Source organism: Sturnira hondurensis, unplaced genomic scaffold (genome assembly GCF_014824575.4).
Source record: "Sturnira hondurensis isolate 20B ecotype Veracruz unplaced genomic scaffold, ASM1482457v3 Scaffold0014953, whole genome shotgun sequence".
In the NCBI taxonomy this organism is placed as follows: domain Eukaryota; kingdom Metazoa; phylum Chordata; class Mammalia; order Chiroptera; family Phyllostomidae; genus Sturnira; species Sturnira hondurensis.
The window spans coordinates 556717-578970 of record NW_028087584.1 but is presented as its reverse complement, the minus strand read 5'-3'; the positions used below and the strand labels follow the sequence as shown (position 1 = coordinate 578970).

Here is a 22254-nt window from a genome sequence, read left to right as displayed (position 1 = left end):
TGGTTTAGAAGGACTGAATCACCTCCTTCCTCCTCATTTTAGAAAGCTGTGAATAGAGGTCATTGTAAACAAAATTACTCATGCAAAATTTAAAATAATGCCACTGAAAATAAAAGACTTAATATCATAAAGAATATGCTGCCTAAACATAGGAACTGCAGGGAATGGCCTGGCATGCTGAGGATAAATGTTTAAAACAATTCACAGGCCTAATTTTTATCATGACATTCCTACATACACAAAGTCATTTTTAAGAATAATTAATACATATCATATACCCAATACACTAGAATTTTCCAAAGTTCCTAAACCCTCCTTGGGGTCTGGGGGCAAACATGTAGTTTTGCTTTAGAGAATGTCATCGGACAACATCGACAAGTCACTTCTCTCTCTCCAAGACACTCTTACAACTAACCATTTAGCACCCAAAGTGATCATCTGAGCCCACAAAAATAATGCCAACCCCAGCTCTTTGCAGCCCATGGTTATATTATCTAAAATATCCATCTGATTTCACTTTACTGCTTATTTCCCACCTGTAGGTCTACGGTGAGGATAAATTAATAGAGGAGCTTAGCCTTTTTTCCATCTAGCACCCTCCAACTTGAGGTGTGTGAGCTTTAACTCTGAGGAATAAGAAGCTATGCCTACTTCTTGAGACAGAAAGCAGGCAACCAATAACCATTCTGTAACTTTCAAAGTGTGAGAAGGAGAAAGTTCAAGGGTAAATCTTTCTACTAAGACTGAGATTCAACAACAAATATTTTCTCAAGCACCTACTATGTTCCAAATACTATCTTACTTCATCCTTAAATTCAAACAAAACTATGACTGTGTATTAAGGCCTGAGCAGTGAAATAGTAAAGCATCCCCTGAACCTCATTTAACTAGGAATTTAAAGGCCACCTCAAAGGCAGACGGGGTGCAGTGCCCAGGCATCAGCAAATGGACAGGCCATTTCCCCCTAACTTGGTGAATCTCAACCTCTACTGTAAATAAAAATGATTACTTTAATATACAAAACCATGTTTGAAATACTTTATGGATAAGTTCAGAGCTTCCCAAGGGTTTAACATCTGCAATGTTCTTACCATTAAAACAAAGCCCATAGGAGCCACAATCCCATTTTGAAACAGGAAAGGTGCCTAGTATATATAGCACCTCCAAACAAGACCAAACTGTCCACTGCCTGATTCTACAGAAAAAACTCGTGAGAAGAGTTCAAAGCTGTTGAAGAGCTGTGTCAGCTCTAGCATTTTTATTTCATAGAGGGTAATTATGTGACCGTAACACCTGTAACTGTCTACTTCAAATAGGCCAACATGCCTGTATTGGAGCATAACAAAGTCAGACACTACTGAAAAAAATTTTACATTCTTGCCAGATCACTTTTAGCATTATGTGAAGCAATGTCCTGCAACTGTACCCAACCCTATCAGAAAAAGTTTTTAAAAAATTGATCATAAAACAGATAAGCCTTTAGAAATATATAATAATCTTAAGGTCTAAAAGAAGAAGGTTTTAAAAATCAGGTTCATTCAACATAAAAATCTAAACTGAAATAAGATGAATTAGACTGGAAAAATAAAACTGAATATAGAATTTTGCCTTTTAAAAAAGTTCAAGTGGAGAATTACCTTATGAATATTATTTTAGGTACACAACACTTTAACTAAAAACCATAGCTCATCTTAACAGTCTGAGGAAAGACACTGTTCACAGCTAAAGGACACATTTTTCCATGAGGAAGCACACTTTCCATGCTTTTAAGACAATAATTATAAACATTTGAGATATTTACATTTATCGGACAACCAATATGAGTTTCTGCCTTCATTCTGGCTTTCCTGCAACCTTTTGTCTGCCTAGCAGTTACAGTGGTCTTTGTCACTTTTCCCTTGAAAATCATGATAAATTTTAAATATTTACATTTAATAAATTAAAACTTTTAATACAAAAGATAAAATACAATATAATTGTGCTATGAGAGTGGTCTGTTAGAAGATGTATGTCAAATCACAGGTACTCTTGAGCTTAAACTCTTAAGCTTTAAGCTTCAAAAGCTTTTACTCTTTGAGCTTCAAATGGTTATCCACCTAATACAGGATAAAATCCAGCTTTACAATGGCCTCTACCCTCCAGCATGGCTGGGTCTCAGCATAGCTCTGCACCTGATCTTGTGCCAATCTCTCTCTAAGCCTGACTTCTCTCAGTTCCTATAAGTTGCCAAACTCTTCCTCTCTCAGGGTCTTTGCACATATGCTCCCTTTGCCTGAGCACTCTTTCTCCAACTGAGTTTACAATATCCCTCCTTCAAGTCTCAGGCAAGGATGTCCATTCCTAAGAGAAGCCTTTTCTGTCCCAATGTAGAATACCACCCCGCTTAATCCCTCTCATAGCATTCTTTCCTTTTCTTCCACAAAAATAATTTGTATTTACATGGTTTGTTTACTGGTTTAATTTCAATCTCACCCTTCAATCTCACCCATGAGATTCTAATTTCCATGAGAAAGAAATGCCCCATGTTCACCATTCTTGAAGTCAAAAACATGGCTAAAGACAACAAACATCAGTTGAATAAATGAATCTATGGATCACCACTCTCTTAAAATACCATCTGAAAGATGGGATATAGCCTTTCCTTTATTTCACTTGTTCAATAATTATTTATATTTTGATTCACAAAATTGGAAAGGCAGAGGATTCAAGATGGCTGCAGAGTAGCTGGAAGCTCTGTCCACTTGCTCCATGATCCAGAACCATCTTGTAGATAAACCACAGAGCAATCAACTCAAAAATCTAGCTGAGAGTGAGTAAGATCATGTGGGAGTAAGTGTGTGTGCAGACAGGTGTGTAGAGTATGTACCAAGAGCCTGCCCACCTGCAGGGCACTCAGAAGTGGGTGGTCCTGGCTCACTTGCAGGAACTGCTGCACCACTGCACAAACCAGCACCTCTGGCTGCACAGATATGGTGCAGGAGCCATTTTGAACATTTTAAAATATCCTCCTAAGAAGAAGCCTCCAGAGTACTGGTACCTTGGTGCCCCCATGTCTTCATGCCCATTGCCCTGGCAGGGCCAGGCAACCCACTGCCACCAGGAGCAAGGATCTGGGAACTACAGTACTTACTGGGGAAGGGGCTGTTGCCTCCCTGACCTTGGGCACCACGGGAACTGCAAATGGGGCAGAATCTGACAGAGAAGGCTGTGGTTAGACTTAGGAGTCATGAGATTGAGGGCCGGGGGGGCGGTGAGAGATGGCCGGGCAGTGTTAGCTGCAGAAACAATGTGGCAGAAGCAGGCCCACCCAAACCTGAGAATCACTGGTGGGAGCAGTGAGAGCATTCCACCTCTGCCCTGTTTTATAGTATCACTGGGGACTCTTCCCAGCACCATCTGGGAGAGATCCAGAGAGAAATTTTATCTAAAACTGCCAGAGGCTCTGGCAAGCTCTGGTCAGCCCTTACCTAGAGAGACTTTGGTTTCTCTAGGTAAGCAAATAGGTAAGAACAGGCTCCCCAGGGCTCAGTGCTGCTTGAGGGCCCTACACAGAAACTTTTTAAAAAGAGGAGCCAAGGCCAGAGGACAGACTCCACAGGGACCCTGTGCACAATCGCACAAGGACAGGCAGGAGCCTAATGCCTGGGGTTAGCTGTAGCCAGACAGGTCCCCTCACTGGCAGGCTTGCTCAACTGCCACCTGAGGGATTACATGCTCTGCAGATGAGACCAGGTTCAGCAATCCCCTGCTGGGTGCATATCCATAATTGAAAGCTAAAAACTCTGAAAGGGCTCTTTCTACCAGACACTACAAGCTACAACATTCCTCAGGCCCTCATTCATTGAAACCAACAGAGCAGAGAGATTGGAAACAGGTTTAACAAGGGATGTTTGGGGCCCTGCCAAGCCTCTGTGCCTAGACAGAGCTGCTGTCTGCACCAAGGAAGAAAGAGCTGCCCCTTTTATACAGATTGGCCCCTCATGGGAAGTCGACAGCTAATTCACCAGAAACCATACATTACTAAAAAAAATCTGAAAAATCAGATTAGGTCCTGTGGTGAGGGGGTGGGGAAACACTCCCACCATTATACCTAAAAACTGAACAACACCCCCTAGGGGTTTCCCAGCATTCCATCCCTCCCAAATGCACCAGAGCCCCCATCTGGAGACAAATGAAGAAGGTGACCTCTTGGGTCACTAAATGAACCACCCCTGGCCCTGGGCAGAGGGAAAGCCAGCGGGGCAGAACAGTGGGGTCTAGCCAAATATGAAGGAGACAACCATAGACTGTGGATCACCTGTAGTCTTGAACAGGCTGCCAATGGACCTGAACAGACATTTCTCCAAGGAAGACACACAGCTAGCCCACAGACATATGAAAAGATGCTCAACATCATTAGCCAGAGATGTGCAAGTTAAAATCACAATGAGATACAACCACACAACATTCAGAGTAGTCATCATTAATATATCAACAAACAAAAAGTGTTGGAGAGGCTGTGGAGAAAAGGAAACCCTAGTGCACTATTGGTGGGAATGCAGACTGGTTCAGTCACTTTGGAAAACAGCATGGAATTTCCTCAAAAAACTAAAATGCAACTGCCTTTGACCAGCGATTCCATTGCTGGGGTTGTACTCCATGATCCTAAATCACCAATTCAAAGAACCTATGCATCCCAATTGTTCACAACAGCATTATTTACAACAGCCAAGTGCTGGAAACAGCCTAAGTGCTCATTAGTAAATGAGTGGATCAAAAAGCTGTGGTACATTCACACAATGGAATACTACCCAGTGCAAAGAAGGAGCTCATGAAAGGTAGTTTCATGACAGTGTGGATGGTCAATATTATGCTAAGTGAAAAAAGCCAGGTGGTGAAAGACAAATACTACATGATCTCATCTGTAAGAGGAACTGAATGAATAAAACAAACCAGAGGCTCGAAAACAAGAAATAGACTGACAGAGACCAAAGGGGATGGGAGGAGGGGGATAAGATTGGAAAGATGGGACAGAGAATAGTCAAGGAACATGTAGGAATGGTCCGTGGACATGGACAACAGGGTGGGGATTGACTGTGGGAGCAGCAGTTGGGATTAGTGGAGGAGAGCAAAGAGGGAAAAATTGGGACAACTGTATTACAACAACAATAAAATATTTAATAAAAAAGAGGCTTCTAGCCAAGACAGAAGTGTAGGTAGATATAGTCCACTTCCGTGTATAACCAAAAAAAGAATAACCAACTAAAAATAAATAAATAACTGCCAGAAAGTCAAACTGTATGGAAGTCTGACTACCAAGGAGTTAAAGAAGAAACATTTATCTAGAATGATAAGATGGGCGGGGACAGGCAGCTGGCGTGGAAAAGACACACACCAAGTTTGTGGCTGGCAGACTGGGTGGTCCCATATTTGTATACCGGTACCACTGGGAGGCACAACTGGGGAGACAGACATACTGTGCAACCCAGTGTTCCAGCACTGGGAGATAAAGCCTCAAAACCTGTGGCTGTAAAAATCTGATGGTGTTGCAGTGACAGGAGAAACTGCCAATCAACATGAGAATCTATTTGAGGGGCTTATAGGACCCTAGAATGTACACAAGCCCACCTACCCAGAAATCAGCACCTAAAAGGGTACAATTCACTTGTGGGAAGCCAGGGAAATGAAGGAAAGCAGGACAAGAGCCAAGCAAGCGGCAATGTTCCCTCTCTGACCCACCACACAGAGCACCACAATGCAGTGAAGTGGGATGCCCAACCCTGGTAAATACCGAAGGCTCCATCCTTTACATCATAATAGCTGGGACAAGACAACAAATATGGCCCAAATGAAAGAACAGATCAAAACCCCAGAAAAAGATCTAAGTGATGAAGAAGTAGCCAACTTATCAGATGCAGAGTTCAAAAGAATAGTAATCAAGATACTCAAAGAAATGACTGAGTATAGCTTCAAAATAAAAAAAAGTGAAAGTTATAAAAAGTGAAAAAAAAAATATATATATATACATACATACACACAGGGAAGCCACAGTAAAGCAAAGGAAACCAGGACACAAATCGATGATTTGGACCAAAAGAAAGAAATAAACATTCAACCAGAACAGAATGAAGAAACAAGAATTCAAAAAAATGAGGAGAGGCTTAGGAATCTCTGGGACAACTTTAAAAGTTCCAACATCCGAATCATAGGGGTGCCAGAAGGAGAAGAGAAAGAGCAAGAAATGGAAAACTTATTTGAAAACATAATGAAGGAGAACTTTCCTAATCTGGCAAAGGAAATAGACTTCTGGGAAGTCCAGGAAGCCCAGGGAGTCCCAAAGAAGTGGACCCAAGGAAGCTAAGACCAAAGCACATCATAATTACATTACCCAAGATTAAAAAGGAGAGACTCTTAAATGCAGAAAGAGAAAAGGAGACAGTTACCTACACAAAGGAGTTCCCATAAGACTGTCAGCTGATTTCCCAAAACAAACCTTGAGGGCAAGAAGAGCCTGGAAAGAAGTATTCCAAGTCATGAAAGGCAAGCACCTCCATCCAGGATTACTACATCCAGCAAAGCTCTCATTTACAATGGAAGGGCAGATAAAGAGCTTCCCAGATAAGGTCATGTTAAAGGAGTTCATCATCACCAAGCCCTTATTATATGAAATGTTAAAGGGACTTATCTGAGAAAAAGATTAAAATTATGAAAAGTAAAATGAGAACTTGTAACTATCAACAATGGAACCTAAAAACAAACAAACAAAGCAAACAACTAGAACAGGAACAGAATCACAGGTATGGAGATCATTTGGAGGGTTATCAGTGGGGAGGTGGAAGGCGGAGATTAAAGGAAAAGTTACAAGGGATAAGAAACATAATTGGTAGATATAAATAGACGCGGAGGTTAAGAATAGTATAGAAAATGGCAAAACCAAAGAACTTATATGTACAACCCATGGACATGAACTAAGGGGGGAATGCTGGAGGGAATGGGTGTACCTGGTAGAAGGGGACAAAGGGGAGAAGAAATGGGAAAACTGTGACAGCATAATCAATAAAGTATACCTTAAAAAACTGAAAAGGCAGATGAATGCTCTTAATTTTTCTTTCTAAAACAATAACCAAAGAAAAGGCATACTATTTCAGACCCTTGTTTCCTCTTACAATGAAACAATCAGCAACCTTGGCAAAGGAAATTCACATGTGGTGGTTAAAATATTATAAAAATGCCTCAAAGGAAGACCTGGTGTTTTCAAATCAGAAGGAGCTAATTCTAAAAAGGAACTGTTAGTTAAACTGGCAGTTCTCCAAAATATGATAATCTTCAAAATGTATAAAAATATATTCCTGGTTTCATCCCTTTTGTAACCCCAAATCTATCCTGTACTCAGTGTGGATCAAGTGGTACATCATTGAGCTGGGAAAGCCTCATCTTTAGTTTGTTCTCACAATATCCTGATGATTTCTTACTAAAAATAGGCATGAAAAGGTTGCTCAAGTAACTTCCATTGCTTATTACGTGGTAGTGATCAATATCTTGCTTTCTCAGTGGCATCACCTTCATTTCTTAACCTGTGAAAAAGCATTATTTTGTCTGGCATTGTATTTTTTTTTTTTTACTTCACTAATAGTAAATGTCCATCAAAAAAAAGGAAATTTATCAGAAGAATCAAAATTGATATTTACTGTGTTTGACCTACTGGACAAAATACAATGCTACTTAAAAATCACCAGATACTTGTATTTTATTAAAACTGATGTGCTTGCAAAAACAATACAATATTTGGCCAATTGTCCTCTTTGTTTCTGTAGACATGAAATGAAAGCACTATCTTAGCAGACAGGGATAGAAACAATTTATGTTTTCATGAATTCAACTCTGCTTAGCAAATTAATTCGTTCATTAAATAAAATGAACAATACAAAAAGGTATATTTTGCTCAATCAATTGCCTACAATCACAAGAGACTTTCGAAATGCAAGGGGCTGTATGTTTTTCTTAGCTGAAACCAGAATATTATTCTTTCGCCATTATTTAGCAGACATGTCACATGAGGAAAAGCCTCACAATACTCTCTAGTGTGACCAGAAGCTGCTTTCAAACATTATTCTATTTAATACGTTTATCTTAGATTTCCTTTATTCTATATAAAAATTCCAGCACTACACGATAAAGTTTTTTTAATTTGAAAATAAAGTATTTAAGTTCTGCTTTAAAAACTAATGCAATTTAAATATGGAGTATTTGGCAATAGTCATAAAACGTTAAAATGAGCATTTTCAGATTAATTTAACTTTGATGAAAAATATTTCACAAAAATATTGTATCATAGTAATATGTATTTAAAAAACTAGAGTTCTTACACTTATATCATCATATACAGTTTTTAAAGTGTTATTTTCTTGACCATCATTACTTTACATCAGTGTTTCCCAAGTGGACACAGTGTATTCCCATAGGAACACAACTGGGGAGGTGCTCCTGGCACACAGTAAGTAGACAGAGGCCAGGGCTGCTGCTAAGCATCTTACAATGGGCCAAACAATGGGTAAGACAGCATGTCTCCCAACAATAATCACCACCACCACCACCACCACCACCACCAGCAGCCGGTCCCAAATGTCAGTAGTGCAAACCTGCTTTAAAACAGCACTGCTAAAAACATTTTTTAAGCAGGTAAGTTTTGAAACCAGTAACAGATCAGATTTTCAAAAATAGTGTGGAAAACTATGGAATTTCCTCAAAAAACTAAAGATGGAACTGCCTTTCAATCCAGCAATCCCACTGCTGGGACTATACCCTAAGAATCCTAACTCACCAATTCAAAAGAACCTATGCAGCACAATTTACAATAGCCAAGTGTTGGAAGCAACCTACATTCCCACCAGTAAATGAGTGGATAAAAAGACTGTGGTACATTTACACAATGGAATACTACATAGCAGAAAGAAAGAAGGAGCTCCCACCCTTTGTGACAGCATAGATTGAACTGGAGAACATTATACTAAGTGAAGTAAGCCAGGTGGTAAAAGACAAATACCATATGAGCTCACCTGTAAGTGGAACCTAATCAACAAAACAAACAAATGAGCAAAATATAACCAGAGACATGGAAATCAAGAACAAACTGACTGACCAAAGGGGAGGGAGGAGAGGGATAATGGAGGAAACAAGGAGAAGGGGCCAACAAAGGAACACTAATAGAGACTCATGGATATAGAGAATGAGAGGGGACTGACTGTAGGAGTGGGGGGGGGGGGTAGGGAAGGGGAGAGCAATGGGGAAAAAGGTAGGACAATTATAACTGAACACCAATAAATAAATAAAAAGAAAAAAGAAAAGAACCATTTCAGGCAAAATCTGAACATACAGAGTTACAGTCTAAGAAAAGTAAATATAAAGTCAAGGTATACAATTTTCTAGATGGACACAATTTCAGCGTAATAATAAACCTCCACTTCGAACTTTTTTTTTGTGCCTCATATTTAATAGGTACTCAACAAACATTTCAGGGAAGGAGAGGATCTATTTTCTTATACTCCAGAACATTTTATAAGAGAACTTGAAACCAAGATAATGGACTACACAAGATTGTTCAGATGCCTTCTACAGTCCTCCCTTCCTCCATAATACTAGCATGTTCCCAGGTAGCCAGAGTGAGTTCCCAGTCTCCTCTGCAGCCAGGCATTTCCAAAAAGAGTTTTCACCAATGCACATGTGTGCACTGCTTAGAAGCTACTGGTCCTCCCTTTCCCCTTTTACCAGAGTTTGGGATATAGAGGTGGCACTGACCCAACTTCAACCATGCAGATGAGGTAATTTCCTAAGGACAGAAGATAGAAAAGCCTAAGCTATTGAATAACCACTTGGCATAGAGCTGCTTCTCAAGCGGGAATCATTAAACTCCAGAATGGTATGTGAGAAATAAACTTCTTAATCATCTATCATATTTTGGGTCTGTGTGTTGCAGCCAGTAATACAAGGCAGATCTATAATTTGACATCCCCTATGATACAAGTGCTATAAGTGCATTCTACCTGAAGATATGTTAAAATGGCCAATTTTTAAAAAAACATTTCAGCCACGGCCCCAGTGCCACCTCCGCAGCCCTTGCTGCTGTGATGGCAGACATAGAGCTGGCCGACAGCGAGTCTGCGGCCGGCCAGCCAGCAGAGCCTGGAGCTGGACGACCAGGACACTTGCGGGATAGACGGGGACAATGAGGAGACCAAGGATGCCAAGGGAATTCCTGAGGCAACTTGGGTGCCAAAAAGAAAAAGAAGAAACAGAAGAGAAAAAAAGGAGAAACCAAATTCTGGAGGCACCAAGTCAGATTCTGCATCTGATTCCCAGGAGATCAAGATTCAGCAGCCTTCAAAAAATCCTGCCATTCCAATGCAGAAGTTGCAGGATATCCAGAGAGCAATGGAGCTGTGATTGTGCCAGGGCCCTGCCAGGAACATCGATGAGGCTGCCAAATTCAGATACCAGTTTTGGGACACACAGCCGGTACCCAAACTAAATGAAGTGATAATGTCTCATGGTGCAATTGAAGCAGATAAAGACCACATGCATCAAGAACTATATTCCTTGCCACAGGGTATTATGTGGGACACTTTAGATCTGGGTAATGCAGAAGTGCTCCAGGAGCTGTACACCTTGTTAAACAAGAATTATGTGGAGGATGACGACAACACGTTCCAGTTTGACTATTTGCCAGAGTTCCTGCTCTGGGCTCTGCTTCCCCCGGGATTGGCTTCTGCAGTGGCACTGTGGAGTCAGAGCGTCTTCAACCCAAAAATTGGTAGCATTCATAAGTGCCATCCCAGCCAACATTTGGATTTACAGCAGTGTGAAGAAGATGGTTGAAATCAACTTTCTTTGTGTTCATAAGAAGTTGAGATCCAAACGGGTTGCCCAGTGTTAATTTGAGAAATAACTGGAAGAGTGAACCTGGAAGGGATTTTCCAGGCTGTTTATACCACCGGTGTGGTTCTCCCTAAACCACTGGCCACATGCAGATACTGGCATTGATCACTAAACCCCAGAAAACTGGTAGAAGTGAAATTTTCTCACTTGAGTAGAAACATGACTTTACAGAGAACAATGAAGCTGTACAGACTTCCAGATGTGACAAAGACTTTGGGCTTAAGACCAATGGAATCAAGACATGTCAAAGCAGTTCGAGAATTAGCCAACGGTTACCTGAAGCAGTTTCATCTTGCTCCGGTGATGGATGAAGAAGAAGTAGCCCACTGGTTCCTCCCCAAGGAGCACATTATTGACACATTTGTAGTGGAGAACTCCAGTGGTAAACTTCCTGACTTCCTGAGCATCTACACACTCCCCTCCACAGTCATGCACCACCCTGCTCACAAGAGCCTCAAAGCTGCCTACTCCTTCCACAACATTCACACTGAGATGCCCCTGCTAGACCTCATGAACTATGCGCTCATTAAATTGGTTGGACTTGTATTACAATAGGTGAGTGTTTCCATTTCTAGAACTCTGACACCATCATTAGTTAATATTCTACTTAATGATTCCTGGAACTTCTTTCCAAAGACTAAAAGCACAACTTCAGTGAAATCGGTGTAGTCAGTAACAATTGGAGAAGATGAAAAAGCATCCATATATGACCAGTACTACGTATTTTCAGCTAGAATGTTAACATTCTTCCTTTTTTTCCCCACGGCTTACCCATTTGAAGGAGGGATGGAAGGGTACAAAGAGCACATTCCTCTAATTTTCAAACTTTCAGCTGTCTCTTGATGAAGAGAAGCTATTTTTCCATTCTCTAGAAAGGGACCCTTTTAATGGATGGAACAGAAGTCACAGACTCATATAAGAAAATCTTTGCTAAGGTGTGGAGATAAACTGCTGCATTTCTATTTATCAAGTGGTGGTCTGTTTGTCTGTGTAACAGAATAAAAGATCCATTAAAAAAACAAAAACAAAAAAAACCCATTTCAATGCAAACAATATTTTAAAATCTGGATTATGTAATCATTGATAGCTTAGAAGTAAAAATGGACATGTCTACAATACTGTAATTCTCAACTATCCAATCCATAAGGAAAAAAGGATACAAGAAATCTAGAGCTAATTATTCAAACTATTCATTGTTGCAATGATACAATATTTACATAAACTCATGCTAATAATACCAGGCTAGACTCTGTAAAATGTAGCTGCAAACACAGCTTTCTTAAACTTTTATGATTATAGAATTTCCATTTTCTTGCTCGTTTTTCTCTTGACTAAGATACTGATTAAAAAATACTAGCAGCAAGAAGGAAAAAGAAGCCCAGAAGATTTCACAAACAAAACAATTAGCACTGAATAGATGATTACTGGATAAATTATTTATTCAAAATTTAAATATTTAATTAAATTTAATTCAGAAGGCTTTTTGTCTGTCTTGGATTTCAGAAAATGTAACTGCTTTTTCAAAGTACTTCTTCCAAACTTTATTTGAACACATATATTATTCAAAGATTTACTCCTGTTTTGTGCCAATGAGGGGGAATCATCGAAAAACATATTTCTTATGCAATTCAATTAAAATATATCTCAATTAAATAACTTTCTGCAATTCATATTTCCATCAATATTTCTTGTTTAAAATATAACCCCCATAAAAATTAAATATCTCAAATATTAGATCTGTCATAAAGCCATGAAACTGTTTTATTGAGTAATATTTTTACCTTAAATACACAAAAACAGTAAAAAGTACCAAGATATATATTGTAGTTTCATAATATCCTCCTCCCAAAAATCACATTTATGGATTATACTGAAAAGTGTATTGCCATTAATTCAATGATGTACGCAATTTTCAATGATAATCTGAAGATCAAAATCATCAAATTAGCATGATTTAAAAAGTAATAGCTTGGTATGGAAATATCTTTTTAAAGTTTCTAAAATTCTAAGGGATTTGAAAGCCTCATAATACAATCATTTCTAAATTTTAATAAAGTTCAGGGTACAAATTAGGTATCTTTATATCTAAAAAAATCACAATTTATATATTAAGTTAAAAAACATTTACTATATGCAGAAAATATTACTTTTGCCTTATTTTTAAAAAATAAAATGTACTGAAGAACAACATACTTATTACTCATTGAGCAGGTGTTGACTTCTAATTGAGGACTAAGTTTATCTCATAATATAAAATAAAAATATAAATTTCCAATTCTCTCTCCTTTCCAATTTCTTTCAGGGGCAATCACAAGTCACTAAATAATATTCTACTATTAAAGGAAAAGGCAACTAAATAACACATCTGGACCCAAGTATTTCATTAGTTTCACTGGCTGCAGTGAATACCCCCAAGGGAATAAGTGTAAATCACAGTGAGACTAGGGCAGCTATGGCAGGTATATGATAATGACATTACTACCTACTCTTAAAAATATAATCATTTAAGTAAATCAATCACAATTCTCAATTTAAAAAATGACAATGAGCTTTAAGAATCTCCAACATACCCAATTTGTGCATGCAACATTTTGACCTGAGGTAAGTCATAATCTCTTCAGGCTTCTTTTTAGTTTGTTTGATTTTAATCTATACACAAAGGAGACTGGTATCACCCACTGGCTCTCCACAGGGACAGTAACATAGGAGGCATTTTGGAAACAAGTGACAGCATTTTTAGTTTTCACAGTGATTGGCCCTAGGGGGCAGAGTTAGGGATCTGCCACATACCCAGGAATATCCAAACTTTAAAATGTCCTTCTGTTCATTCCTTTCATCTGAACCTTTGGTGTGACTATCTGAGCCTAGACTAACAATAACTTCTTTTCACATTTCAGTTTTTTTAAATATATTTATTGATTATGCTATTACAGTTGTCCCATTGTTTTCTCCCCTTTATTCCCTTCTATCCCGCACACCCCCTCCCACCAGCATTCCCCCTAACCTTAGTTCATGTCCATAGGTCATACATATAAGTTCTTTGGCTTCTACATTTCCTATACAATTCTGAACCTCCTCCTGTCTATTTGGTATCTACCATTAATGCTTCTTATTCCCTGTATCTTTTCCCCCATGATCTCCCTTCCCACTCCCTGGTGATAACCCTCCATGTGATCTCCATTCCTGTGATTCTGTTCCTATTCTAGTTGTTTGCTTAGATTGTTTTGTTTTTGTTTTTAGGTTCAGTTGTTCATAGTTGTGAGTTTGTCATTTTATTGTTCATATATTTGATCTTCTTTTTCTTAGATAAGTCCCTTTAACATTTCATAGAGTAAGGGCTTGGTGATGATGAACTCCTTTAACTTGATTTTATCTGGGAAGCACTTTATCTGCCCTTCCATTGTAAGTGATAGCATTGCTGGATAGAGTAATCTTGGATGGAGGTCCTTGCCTTTCATGACTAGGAATAGTTCTTTCTAGGCCCTTCTTGCCTTCCAGGTTTCTTTTGCGAAATCAGTGGATAGTCTTACGGGAACTCCTTTGTATGTAACTGTCTCCTTTTCTCTTGCTGCTTTTAATATTCTCTCCTTATCTTTAATCTTGGGTAATTCAAGATTAAGTTGTGCCTTGGTGTGTGCTTCTTTGGGTCCAACTTCATTTGGGACTTCTTAAGCTTCCTGGATTTCCTGGAAGTCTATTTCCTTCGCCAGACTTAGGGGAATTCTCCTTCATTATGTTTTCAAATTCTTCCTGTTTCTCTTCTTCTCCTCTCCTCTTCTACAGTTCAGATGTTGGAATATTTAAAGTTGTCCCAGAGGTCCCTAAGCCTCTCCTCACTTTTTTGAATTCTTGTTTCTTCATTCTGTTCTGGTTGAATGTTTATTTTTTTCTTCTGTTCCAAATTATTGATTTGAGTCCCGGTTTCCTTTGCTTCACTGTGGCTTCCCTGTATATATATTTTCCCTGTTATATATATATATATATTTTTTAGTTTCACTTTGTATAGCTTTCACTTCTTCCTTTATTTTGCAGCTGTACTCATTCTGAGCATCCTGATTACCAGTGTTTTAAATTGTTCACCTGACAGGTTGGTTATCTCTTCATTACTTAGTTCTATTTTTGGAGACTCAATCTGTTTTTTCATTTGGCCGTATTTCTTTGTCTTAGTGCACCTGTTATGTAGAAATGGGCAGAGCCTTGGGTATTTGCTGGGGCGGGGCAACCCATTGCACTGCATTATGGTGCCTTATGTGGGAGAGGCATGAGAGATAGAACAATGCCACTCGCTCAGCTCTCAGTGGACTTCCAGTCAGTTCCTCCACTATCCACAAGCAAATTGGGCCCTTGTGGTGCTGATACTTGGGTGGGTGGGCTATGTACATTCTAGGACCATGTGGGTGTCTCCAATGAACTCTCTTGTGAGGCCGGGAGTTTCTCCTATGCTGCAATTGCCACAGATTTTTACAGCCAGAGGTTCTGAGGCTTTCTTTTCCCCATGCTGGAACCCTGTGTTGCACAGTCCCCAGTTGTTCCTCTCACTCCCCAGTTGTTCCTCCTCGTTTATCCACACGGGAATATGGGACCACCCAGACCACCAGCTACCACCATCCTCTCTGCCCAGCCCACCTGTCTCCTCCCCTCTTACCAGTGTTGATGAATGGTTCTTCTTTAACTTCTTTGTTGCTGGACTTCCATACAGTACAATTTACTGGCAGCTGCAGTTATTTTGTTTTTAAATTTGTTGTTGTTCTTCTTTTGGTTGTGTGAGGACACAAAGTATACCTATGTATGCTTCCATCTTGGCCAGAAGTTCTACATATTTCAGTTTTAACAAACATTGAATTTTCCAGGGATTCAAACCTCATGTAAATATGCACTTTGGTTCTGGAATTTTACCAAGACTCATACCCACTTCAGAAAAATCATTTCACCCACCTACCAAAAATCTACTCACTGTACCTGAGTTAACAATATGGCATACTTGGATCAAAATTCTTTTGCAAAGATGACAATTCATGGAAATGCTATGAATAGGTACAAATAGCCACCTACTTTATTCTGTCTTCCAGTAGAGTCATAGCCAAGCTCTCACATATTATAATATACAACATTTTGATATAAACTTTTTTCCTGTTACTTTATATCACAATTAAGACAATGTATTGGTTATTTTTAACATAACTTACTTATACATGCAATTACCCATATATTTCATTGTGGGATAGCAGGAGTAATACAAAGTATTTTAATGAAATGAAACACTAGGCCTGAGAGGGATGCAGAACACGGATCTAAATATCACATAAGGCTCCTTGTATCTACAACATCCCTCATTCTGTGAAGAACTTTCAGTTTGGTAAGCTCTGATCATTAGTAAAGATTACCTCTACTTTCACATTTGAAAATACTGCAATGAAGTTCAAAAGAGAAAGACATGTGGTTGCTGAAAAATTTGGGTGAGCAGTGGGAAATGCCATATACCATAATGATGATGACTTTTACAGTTAATAGAAAGGGATAGGAACATACCTAAGATAGAACAGGAGCCTTCACCTCTGTATGGTCTCAAGAAACTACACTACTGACCTCACAGGTGATGTGCTCCAGCCTCTCCTTGGACCAAGGGTCACACATTTTAGTGATATACTGCCTTAGCAATTATTCCATAAAGTTCCTTCAAGAAAATATACACTTGTAAGCAATGCAAATGATCCAAATGTGGAGCAGAATGAAAACCTCTCACAACCAAACTGCAAAGTCTACTTGGCAAAGCTTGTTATTCAAAAAAGCAACACCTTCAAGTGAATACTCATTTAGTTATACTGATATAACTAGACTCCCATGTTTCTGAGGCAATCATTCTCTGTCATCAGACTGAGGAATAATCAATATCTCTATTGTATTAATTTTCAGTTTGTAAAAAGGTACAAAAGTCATTATTCAGGAACTGTACCACCCCTTGCCCACATAAATGGATTCTCAGCACTTCTACTTTCTCTATTATGTCTGACCACCCATTATCACTACTTCTTTCCACCACCCTATTAGTACTCATTGAAGACAAGTGTTTGACATTCCACAGACTTGCATCAGTTAAAATAAACTCCCTAAAACAAAGTGTGAGGAAATACTCCCCGGTGAAAAATAGATATCCATACTCCATGTATAATAAATGTTTTGGCCAAATGACTTACATTTGGCTCACAAGCCAAAATAAGTGAAAGACTGGGAACAACCGATTAGAAAATTATGCATTAATAAAGTTTAACAGCATTTTGTTTTTTAAAAAAACTGTATTGAGGTATTTAAGTAACATATTAGAAGGTAATTTTTATGAACAATGAAAATAACTATAAGATCAGATGAAAAATATTTGAAGATATATAAACATTTATTTTTTAACTTTTCTAAGTTTCTGAAAATAACAAATAACAATTTATATAGAAAGGAAAAAACTCTATTATCAGCAATATTTTTTATAAGAAGTAATTCTTTCAATTTTTCTTCACTGACCATACATATCAATTTGCTGAAAACTATGTCATTAACCAAATAAACTTATGAAACTTAAAACAATTTGGGAACAAAAAGCACTTAATTCTCAAGTTTCCCATATAGTCGGTATTTGGGTTTATAATGATTACGGGTTGATGTCTGGGATTAAGGACACATTTTAACATGATGAAACATTTTAAATCTACATGATGGAAAAATTAAGGAAAAGAAGCATCTCCACTGGCCCTTCTGACAAAAGAAATGACATAGCGATGGGACTCAGCTCTGGAAAGCTCTTACCCGCAGGGCTTCGATGACCAGGTCTCTGGCCTCCAGCTCCCCTTCCATCACACTGAAGAGCATCCGGAGCTCAGATTTACTGAGGGTGTCCACATCAAACTCTTTTTTCTGTAACACAAAATTTTAAAAAGCCATGAAAAAGCTATTTCTAGGAACAAGACACATGTCTATATATGCATCCCCTTTAGAGGGACCATGCTCTTTAATTTGGTACCCCTGGCCCTTCATCCCCACAAGACACAGACATACAGACACACACACAGAGCAGGTATGCAATGTATCATCTTTGCTCCAGTGGTTCGGTAAATCCAAGAACACAAGGGCCCTGCTTGGCAGCAGACGATCTGCCCTGACTTTGAAAAAGGAGGGGTAAAAACCACAACACCAATGTCTTAAATCTCTCCATTAGGCAGACCTATTTTCCCAGCCTGCCTGGACATCTAGATACAGAATCTCTTCAAATTGTGACATAAATTGAAAAGTACCTAGAATCTGCATCAAAATAGGCCCAGAGTATTTGAGGAGAAGTTGGGAGGGTAGCCAAGAAAGCATAGAAAGTATTCCTAGAATGGCCCCCATGTAAAGGCTCCTGAAAGGTTGTTATAAATTCCAGAACATCTAATAATAACAAGTCATGTTTTTATAACACTCTGCAGTGGAGGCTACCAGCTGGCAGCCTACAGTAAAGCCTAGCCCACAGATATGTGTTAGTTGGACCAAAAAGTGTTTTGATTTTTTTATTCAGCCAGTATTAAAAAATCTTAAGATGTCACCAAAAAATCCAGATCTCTGTCTTACCTTCAAATTCAGATGACTGGGAAACCCCAGACGCACATTCCTATGGGGTAATATGCAGAGCCAAGTAGCAGCAGCCCCTTTGGAAGGAACATGCTCTTCACTTTGGGACACACACACACACACACACACACACACACAGTCAGCATATGCACTTTTGAGAGGCCCGGCCCACCACCCACATTTCATTTTCTGGGCCTATGGTGAGGTGAATCTGGGACCCCTGCTATGTGGTTATCAAATGCTTCCTGATACAATGCTTCTGTAGCTTCTTGCTATTCCAAAGGCAGCTGAGGCTAGAAGAAACAAGACTCCCAGAGACTCAGCTAACCGTGAGGTACTGGCTGCAGGGCCTTGGGGGTCATAATCCTCACCCATCACTCCTCCAGCCCTGCTGTCTTCTCCAAATTGCATTCCTCCTTTGAGGACTGCATGCAATACCACCACTTTAAATCCCACTGACCTACCACTGATTCCCAATTCTTTTGTCTCCAACTCTGCCCACTATCCTCACAGCAAGTTTCATGAGCAGGTCTTAGGGCAGTCATGTTCCAGGTGAAGCTGAGAGGATCAGTTTGATAGCTCTGCCTGGAAGTTTTCCACAACCTCAGCTTCCTCCACAGCACGTGTTCTGCTGAGCCCTTCTGGAGAGAGACTCATCTGATAAACCCAGTCACCATCAAAGGGCAGAGAACACACATTCATCCCCAAATGTCTAAAAACAGCCAACCTCAGAAGCCAAACCTTGGGACATTCCAGAATATCTCTTCACACTTGCATAGCACTCAACGGTTTGTAAAGTATTCTCAAAAACCAAATCTAATCTGGAAGATATCATCATGTCTATGTTTCAGTTGAGAAAAACACAACTCAGAGAAGTTGGATAATAAAGTCCCTTCTGTGCACCCCTATGCTCATAGCATCACAATTTACAATAGCCAAGTGCTAGAAAGAGCCTAAGTGCCCATCACTAAATGAGTGGATCAAAAACTGTGGGTACATTGCAGCAGAAAGAAAGAACTCCCACCCTTCACAACAGCATGGATGGAACTGGAGAGCATTATGCTAAGTGAAATAAGCCAGGAAGTACAAGACACCGTATGATCTTACCTGTAAGTGGAACCTAATCAACAAAACAAACAAAATAGAACCAGAGACACTGAAATAAACAAACTGACAGTGACCAGAGGGGGATGGGAGAGATAATGGAGAAAGAAGGGGAAGGGTCAAATAAAGGACCCATGGACAAAGACAACAGTAGGGAGGATTAAATGTGGGAGGTGGGGGGTGGGTAGGGCAGGGGAGAGTAATGGGGGGGAAATGGGGAGAACTATAATTCAATAAAAAAATTACACGGGGAAAAAAAATAAAAATAAAAATAGTGCCATGCCATCAATCAGCTAATGAGAAGTAGGTTAACACCTAAGTAACTAACCCTACACTACCCCTTTGACACATGGGCAATTCATAAATGATTACAGGGGCTTTCAAACAGGCATTGACCAAAAACTGGTCACTACTCAGTTTCAAAGGAAACTTCTAAAAAGTTATAAAAATAGTATAAAGGAGAAAGAGAACAGAGGTTGTGGTTCTTGAAATATTTCAAAAGGATCTTCCTCTTAAAATTGTTTCTTTTTGCACATACATTAGACAGGGTAGTTGTTTGGAAAGGCAGGGACTAGCAAAGAAAAAGAAATGAAAAAGCTGTAGCAAGCCAAACCATGGGTAGCTCCAGGAGGCTTAAAAGTTTAACTTAGGGACATTCCTTGTGACTCGTAAAATACAATATAATAGGGCTCAAGTCTGCTATACCGTGGTGTCACATAGGACTTATAACCCACATGTTCTCAAACTGAGACACAGAGAACAATCATCTGGTGACCTTGTTAACACAGACCGCTTGGGCTCCACAGCTGGAGTTTCCGGTTATGTGTGAGGCACGGCCCTGACAGTGCCTTTCTAATAGGCTCCTGCTGCTGCTGGTCCAAGGACTGAACTTGGAGAACCATTTCTGCAACTTACCCTAGTCTCCGTTTTCTCAGGTATATAATACAAAACTTAACATCTATCCCACAAAGTTTTTATGAGAATTAAAAAAAAAACATTAATTAAGTGCTAAATGTGATTGTTACCAATAAAGGCAGGTGATTGTTACTAAACCTGAGCACCCAGGTACGTTATGCAGGGAGAAGTGAGATATTGGCTACAAGCTTAATTCTTTGAAAAATCTAGTAGCCCAAAATCAATAAACTCAGTTTATTTACTATGACAAAAGACACTCTTTTATCCTCATTTTTTTCCAGTAAGATGAGAGAGTAAGTTGTAATTCTCATGTGCGTTAGAGCAGCGATTTTCAACCAGTGTGCCACAAGAATTTTTAGAACATGCAATACCTATTTATTCAGAGGCACTGACCTCTTTTCCCTTAGACTGTCACATTTAAAAAATGACAACAGCCAATACAATAGTTGTCCAATGTAAATGAGTCAAAATTATACCTATTTGTTTTCATCAGGTCATCAAATAATTTATTTTTTGGTGTGTCACAGAATTTTAGTAATTAGTTTATGTGCACGATGAGATGAAAAATGTTGAAAATCACTACTTTAGCGGGGAGTGTTTTTTAAATGCTGCTGCTGGTCATTCTAAAGGCTTTTATTAATTGTATATTTTATTGCCTTTTTTTCTCCAAAGCTTCATAAGTAAAGCACTCCATTTTAAAAACTAAAACATTATGAAAGACATTGCCAAGATTCTTATTCACATTAAGAGTTAGGAGAGCTTGCCCTGATTCCATCATCACATGCAGCATGTGACCTGCAACCGACACTTGTTTTTCAACATATCAGTAAAAAGGGAAGTTCATTAAAATAAAAAACATAGTTTCAATGGTTCTTGCTAAACCATAGATTGTTACACGGAGTGTTAAAAAATCTGTTTCTCATCACAATATATAGAGGTAGCCAAAATGTTTGGTTTTTTCCCTATGTTTCTAGTAGCACTTTTTTTTCATAAGATATTTCTAGTAGCACTTAGTCGTCTTTATAACTTCATTCAAAACAATTTTGTTAGACTGTACTGTGACAGCTGTAATATCAGCATGCATTAAGGTTTTTTAAAAAACTTATCAAAATTGGTGAATGTTTGTGTAGCCATTTTAATATTGAAGATGGAAAAAACTAAGCAACATTTTTGGCATGTTATACATTATTATTTCAAGAAAGGTAAAAACAAAATTAAAACACAAATCAGATTTGTGGAGTATATGGAGAAGATGCTGTGATTGATCAAACATGTCAAAAGTGGTTAATGAAATTTTGTGCTAGAGATTTCTCCCCGAATGATTCTCTAAGGTCAGATAGATCAGTTGAAGTTGACAGCAATCAAATTAAGACATTAATTGAGAACACTCAATGTTACATCACATGGGAGATAGCGGACATACTCAAAATATCCAAATCAACAGTTATTGGTGAAAATGAGATAGCGGACATACTCAAAATATCCAAATCAACAGTTATTGGTGAAAATGAAAAATGTGCCTCTAATTTTATAGAAAAAATCCACACAGACTTTTTAGCTAACCCAATGTTAAGTGATGTGTTATTTTAAAAAAAAAATATATACTACTTTCTGGCCTACAATAATAAAAATATTATAAAATTTTAAAATTGTCAAATTTAAAATTTCAAAATTTTCAAACTCCAATGCTTAAAGTTTCCATCCCCTATTCTGTCAAAACAGAGTACACGA

The 22254-nt window shown here is 38.8% G+C and overlaps 1 protein-coding gene across 1 annotated transcript in view; it reads right to left on the bottom strand.

Moving 5' to 3' along the window:
* Positions 1-22254, bottom strand: part of CTTNBP2 (cortactin binding protein 2) — a 207229-nt gene that overhangs the window by 176694 nt on the left and 8281 nt on the right. The window contains 1 exon segment of the mRNA XM_037064207.1: positions 17707-17814. Within this exon segment, the coding sequence (XP_036920102.1) occupies positions 17707-17814 (108 nt within the window).